Here is a 6,483-nt window from a genome sequence, read left to right on the forward strand (position 1 = left end):
ATTTTTGAGAGAGGGTTCCCTCAATTTATTTTCCCAACTTGATTAAAGTTGAAAAAATCGTGACCCTTGATTGAAAATCAAAGGCCAAGATTCAAAATGATCTTTGAATCTTGGCCCTTGATATTTATCCAAGTGCCAAGATTATCCTAACATGAACTTAAGGGAATCTCCTCCCCATTTTATTTAGGTTTTATGTTCTTACTTGCTCTCCATTTGGCATTTAATGATCAAAATAGATATAGAGATATGACGTTAACTTTCGTTGTTATTGAAAAAGGGTGATATTAGTATAAAATAATACCCGCATGGTGTCCGCGCAAATGCAACGGTGGTGGCGGCCATGCGGTGATGGCTGGTGGCGGTGACATCTGATGGTGGTGACGATTGAGCAATGTAAGCTATTGATGTAAATGTAATTAATATCATGGTTAGTTTAATTATTTTAAGAGTTGAGAGACTAGTGGTGTACTTTATTTCATTAAGGGTATTTTAGGTATATATATTAGAAATAATTAAATTAGTGAAAAAGGAAGAATATGATTTAGAGAAAGAATAAGGGGTATTTTAATCATATTGCATAAAGTAACTTTCAACAATTTTATAAATAAAGTGAGTTATTTCTTTTATATGCAAGTATATAGATAGTGTGGTTGATAATGATAGGTTAAAGATGATAGATTGATCTTGTTAATATTATGGAAATAATATTTTTATTTTATTTTTTGCTAAAATATAGTATTATGTTTTGTGAAGCTGATGTTGATGTTGATGATGATAATTGTTAAAGGGAAAGATTGGGTTGAAAGGACCAATATAATCTCATGTGGATTGCATGTGAGGGACTTAACAGATGTAATTAACGCAAGTTAGTGGCAACAACGACTAACAATGAAAATGAATAGCTTAAGGATACCTAACGAGGGCGGAAAAGAAAACCATAAAAGTTAAACTACGAATCCAATAAATCACAGGCATAATTTCTGACAATTTCTCTAATACATAAATACGTAATAACCAAGAATAATCATGTTAGAGTTAGTTTTCCAATACAGAAAACAAGTATAAACCACATGACCAAGGTTATGATATTAATTTGAGACACATGTTGCATGAGCCAATAAAGTCATTACCTTAGCTTACATGTGAAGGTGTGTTGATTTCCATGTACAAAAGCCAAAACGTATTGCTATCACAATCCACCATTATTGTCATTTCATTTCTAATTGAAAGTGACCCATTAACAATATTTATCATAGAAGGACTCACACTCACAACATCATTTTTCTTTTAACTTGTTTATTCATATGTTCTTTTACTATTAAAACTACCACTAAAATCCTATCATTGTTTTAATATATGAAATGGTCATTGGCTTGACAAAGAACGTGACCACAAAATTATTCACAATTTATTGGTCGTATGGTATCATTTCATTATCAATCAATAATGCTATGATTTTAACTAATATAGTACCAATTATGTCCTTAGCAATTGTCTATTTGTCCTAACTTATATGAACTATTGATGTTAATTTTATGCATACCAATATATGTATAATGCACATTCTATAATATAATCTAAGTGTGTTAGTCACAAGACAACGCGGCACGCGCCAGTAGTCATGGCGGCGACGTTATGGTGGGGACGACTGTTGGTGGTGAATACGACGTTAAGTTATAGATAATTGTTGTAAATATATCTGATATAAATGGCTAATGAGGATATTTTTAAAAAAATAAAGATTGATTGCCTAATTTAATCATTAAGAGTATTTTAGACAATTTTCTCAAGTAATTTTAACATAAAAACTATTTCTTTTATTATATAGATGTAAACGGTTAAATGGACAAGATTATATTACACGGCTTAATTAGAATATCCTCGTGAACGCTTTTATCTATTTTCTTGGCCATGCATCAGGTTTAACGATAAAAATTATCGAGTCACCTTTTTCCAAGTAGATTAAAGAAAAAGACAGAGAGTGGAAGATGGTATTTTTATACAAAAACAAAAATAAATACATCAAAAAATCATTTATATAGTGAGCCTTAATTACAGTATGGATAATATTTATAATAAAAAAATTAAAAAATTATGTATATCAACAAACAAGAAATAGCAAACTTTGTTCATCTTTGGGGAAATGAACCTGCACCGTCCACTTTCCTTTAATCTGTGGTATTTGGACAGAATATTCCTAATTAACACTGCAATGCAAAAGATAACATTTACTTGTTAATTCTATATTCCAATGATACATAAAAAAATAATGAAAGTATCATTATGTTTAAGAGAGCATCTTTTCAAATAATAATAATAAATATAAATATAAATGAAATATAGTAGCAATACAAACCTTTCTGTCCATCTCTGTGTTTGATGTCTTTTTCTCCCTTTTCATTTTTCTATATTTATACTTTGAAAGGATATAAAATTGAATAATCAACAACTATGTCCAAATGCTCCAGCAATTGTACAGCCCACTTCCATTAATTTCCCTGAATAAAGAAAAGAAAATAATAGAAATTAATTTATATTCATAATTGTGCAATAATAGTTGTACCACCATATATTGACCCTAGTGCATGGAATATGTATTTTTGTTTCGTTTCAACATTATAAATTTTGAGGCATAAAGTACAAGTCTTGATGCACAACCAACAAGTGTTTTGTAGGGCAAGTCAAGTACTAAAAGGAGTGGTTTCACTTTGTCACAGCTGTGGTTTAGCTGGAACATTATTTTTAGGTAAATATTTATATTCACTAAATACTAAATGTACAACCTATTAACACAAAATTACAAGCAATCAATGCATAACATAATCTGACTATCAAAAGTCAAACAATTTTTTAGAAGAAAAAAATGCATACCTCTTCGCTGCTTGGAGACAAGCTTCGGTGGCGCCGTTGTCGGTGCCACCTTACTCTGATCTGTTTCCGGTGATTCTGTCACCGGAAACAAAACTCCATCAATCCCTTGCACCGATATCCGTCCATCGGTGTAAATATCCGGGTCAAACAAATACGCAGACTCTTCTCCAAAACCGAACTTAACCGACCCATCCGCTTCCTCTGCTGCAACCTTATGCGGCAGACGAAGCGTATCGTATTTCACCTTACCAAACCGCCTAACAGAATTATACATACTTTCTTCGGTTTGATATTCAGGTATTATATGATAATACATTATTTGTTCAGGCGCACCCGGGTCACTCAATTGTTCAGTAGTCAACTTAGCCATGGCTTCATCATTTGGTGCCAACACAGTTAAAACATATCCTTCTGATACCAATTTCCCCATTTCAGTTGCTAATGATGTTAAATTCACTAAAATATCAGCCAACTCATTATACCCGCCATACATAACTAATGTCTGAATAAAATCTTTAACCTGACTCTCCCCATCAAAATGACGACGAGCGCCACCGGGTCCTGGAGCTGGCGCGGGCGCCAGCGATGGACCCGGTGCCATCGCGTCATAAATAGGGAGCACCGGTGGAGAACCAGCTGGTGTAACGCTAGCTGGTTTTTTCAAGCGGTGGGTCCTTGGATCCACCACTGGTGCTCCTTCCGGCAAAACCGCGGATATTGAACTCAAGCTCCTTCTTCGGTTAAACTCTTCTTGAACCGAACGGGGTACTAACAACCTTTCTATCCCATGAATTAACCCGTCCGGGCGAATGACGTCATCCGGACGGGTTACTCTAGCTAACCCACCGACAACTTTTTGACCCGATTTTGTTCGGGTCAAAGGTAAATGATCATCCACTTGGTTTAACGTTTTTTGGTTCACATTAACAATATCAATAGGCCAATCCAAAGACCCAACTCGGGTCGGCACAATATGATAAAGCAATAGATTTTGCAAAGACTTCAAGTTTCGTGGTTCTAGTAAAAACCGCTTGAATTCCGGGTCAATGTGTTGTTGAAGTACTATATTATCTGGTGCAAATATTGTAATATTATTTCGAGAAACGGCTTGTTCTAATGTTTGTAACAGAAGTGCTTTTTCAATTAGCTCTGATAGTTCGGTGTAGTGTGAATCTAACAAGGCGACAAGAACTGAATTTGAGTTGATTTGTTTTGTGGTTTGTTTGATGATGTTGTTGTTTTGTTGTTCATGGAATGAGTATACATTTTTTGGTGATAGTAGAAATATTATTGTTATAATGATGTTTAATGCACCATAGATGTGTAAATCCATGGTGATTAAGTTTTGGAGGATGAAAATGTATTTGTATATTCAATGAATGAATGTATATGTATAGACTATATAGATATAGATATGGATTTGGTGATGATATGGAAGATGAAAATGTAGTGGTTTTTCACTCTTTTTGGAGTTTTTGTGAAATGTTTTTGGTGTTTAATGTTTTTTTTTTTTTTTGAAGACAAGGGCTCGAGTGGAATCAAAAAGAGGGTTAAAAGAGATGGTATTTGGTAGGATGATGAGAGAGAAAGATGAAACGGCAAGCGGTGGTGTCGTTTTATGAGTTTAAAGTGGAAACAGGCTAGCTGACAATGGCGGGGACCACACGGTTGCGGTTCCTATATGGCTGGCTGGCTGGCTTCATGGCTTTGGCTGGCTAAATAGCTTGTACTATCAATTTTCTTTGTTTTTATTCACCCACCACTATAGTCGAGTAAATCAATTGTATTGTATATTTTATTAGATTATAGATTATAACCTGCGTAATGCGTAAATTAAGATATAGAATTAATTACACTGATGATTTCTCTAAAAATATATTTTATATTTGATAATAATATATATAATTATTTGTATTTTACAAACATAATAATTAAATAATTATTAAAAGTTAACTTTAAACACCATGTGTAATTGTACGAAATGAATATGACTATGCCACGGTGCGAGACTGCCACCCCATTTTCCTAACAATTGCATCATTTGAGCCTATTTGCCTTTTGGAACATGATATTTTTATAACAACTTTTAACTATTTACGGCATGGTATAATGGTACACTATGTAATAAGTTTTGTACATGAATAAAACTTGTTGTATGAATATCATATCCTATTTTTCTTTATATAATTTCACCTTTTAAAAGTCGTAAAATCAATATGTGATATTGTCATTATCATTATCGTATGGCTTGAATTTTGAGCCGATTGATTTGAAGCAAAAGCTGTATGTAATTGTGTGCTTGCTGTAAGGCGAAGTGTGTCTGTCCTTCCATTTATTGACTTTATTTTATGAGATTGTTTATGTTTTTCTTAAAATACATAATAATAAAAAAAAGAGGCTATCGTATTAAATAATTTTTTTATGAATTGAAAATATATTGAATGTCTTCTTTTCTTTTTTCTTTTTTGAAAATATATCATGCATGTATTTATAATCTATATTAAATAATTCCTTAGTTTCTCTCACTTATGGAAACCTTTCATATTTAGTTTGATTTGTACGCCAAGAAACCATTATCGTTATTCTTTACACCACATGAAGCGCGTTTAAAAGACAATAAATTGGTTGTTAGATCAAATATTTTGTATAGGAAATAAGAATCGAATTATTATAACAAGAATCAAAATTATTGTTGCTAATGGCAATCTTATGGGCAAATTATTAACCTGTACAAATTAGTTTTATTTATAAAATTTAAGAGCGTGAATTTTTGATATGCAGGATATAATTTTTTTTTCTTTTATACACGCTTACGACAACTCATAAGAAAGTAATAAACACGTTTTCAATATATATATATATATATATGTGTGTGTGTGTAAAAGGATCATGTTATATAATGTTAACATTAAGGTATTCACTCACACCAATTTTCACATACAATATATCAAATAATCTCTTACTAAATTTATGGTTTGTGAAGAAAACATCATATAACTATATTATTTTAAAATCATACAAGTATCTCCATATTTAAAACTTCAAGGATTTAAAACATCCATTGCAGTTCCTATAAATGTCAAAAACCATAAGGGGAGAGGAGTCATGCCTCCCAATTTCCCATCCTTCCCAAATTCCACCAATCAAATACCTCCAACTCAATTTTCTTTTTCATCCCTCCCAACCATCCCTCTCAACTATTTTTAATGGCATTCATGACTTTCCCATCCTTTCCAAAAAAAATTTTCTTTTTCATTTAATTTAATCAAACAATTTATTTTTTAATAAAAACTTAAAATATTTCATTCAAATTAAACTAAACATTACATAAACATAAATTAAAAAGTACATAAATTTAAATTCTAAATTTCTAAAATGAAGACAACTAAATCAAACTCGCAACTGATGGTGGCTACATCGCTGGATCGTCAAGGAATGATAAGTCTAAAGCCGATACATGCGCCGTGAGATCGTATTGGAGCCGATGATGCACATTCTCGTCCATTATCTCCCGGTTTGCTTCCGGGTTATAAACTCTTGGCACCGGTGGATCCATAATATGAACCGGTGATATCGCCCGCCCGTTGTCTTTGATGATCATGTTGTGAAGTA

At 32.5% G+C, this 6,483-nt stretch overlaps 1 protein-coding gene across 1 annotated transcript; it reads right to left on the bottom strand.

Annotated features, from left to right (window-relative positions):
- Positions 1 to 1,977: 1,977 nt before the first annotated feature.
- Positions 1,978 to 4,371, bottom strand: LOC122582844 (fasciclin-like arabinogalactan protein 16). The gene is made up of 3 exons (XM_043755278.1): positions 2,872 to 4,371; positions 2,357 to 2,498; positions 1,978 to 2,207 (listed from the first exon to the last, which is right to left on the bottom strand). The coding sequence occupies exons 1-2, from the start codon at positions 4,202 to 4,204 to the stop codon at positions 2,443 to 2,445; spliced, it is 1,389 nt and encodes a 462-aa protein (XP_043611213.1). The 5' UTR covers positions 4,205 to 4,371; the 3' UTR covers positions 1,978 to 2,207; positions 2,357 to 2,442.
- Positions 4,372 to 6,483: the final 2,112 nt, after the last annotated feature.

Source organism: Erigeron canadensis, chromosome 9, assembly GCF_010389155.1.
Source record: "Erigeron canadensis isolate Cc75 chromosome 9, C_canadensis_v1, whole genome shotgun sequence".
NCBI classification, from domain to species: domain Eukaryota; kingdom Viridiplantae; phylum Streptophyta; class Magnoliopsida; order Asterales; family Asteraceae; genus Erigeron; species Erigeron canadensis.

Bases quoted from the DNA above. Each gene is read 5' to 3' on its own strand.
- LOC122582844 (XM_043755278.1), bottom strand. From the start codon at position 4,204: ATGGATTTACACATCTATGGTGCATTAAACATCATTATAACAATAATA. The intron at 2,499-2,871 runs GTATGCATTTTT...TTCTTTATTCAG, and splicing joins TGTCTCCAAGCAGCGAAGAG to GGAAATTAATGGAAGTGGGC.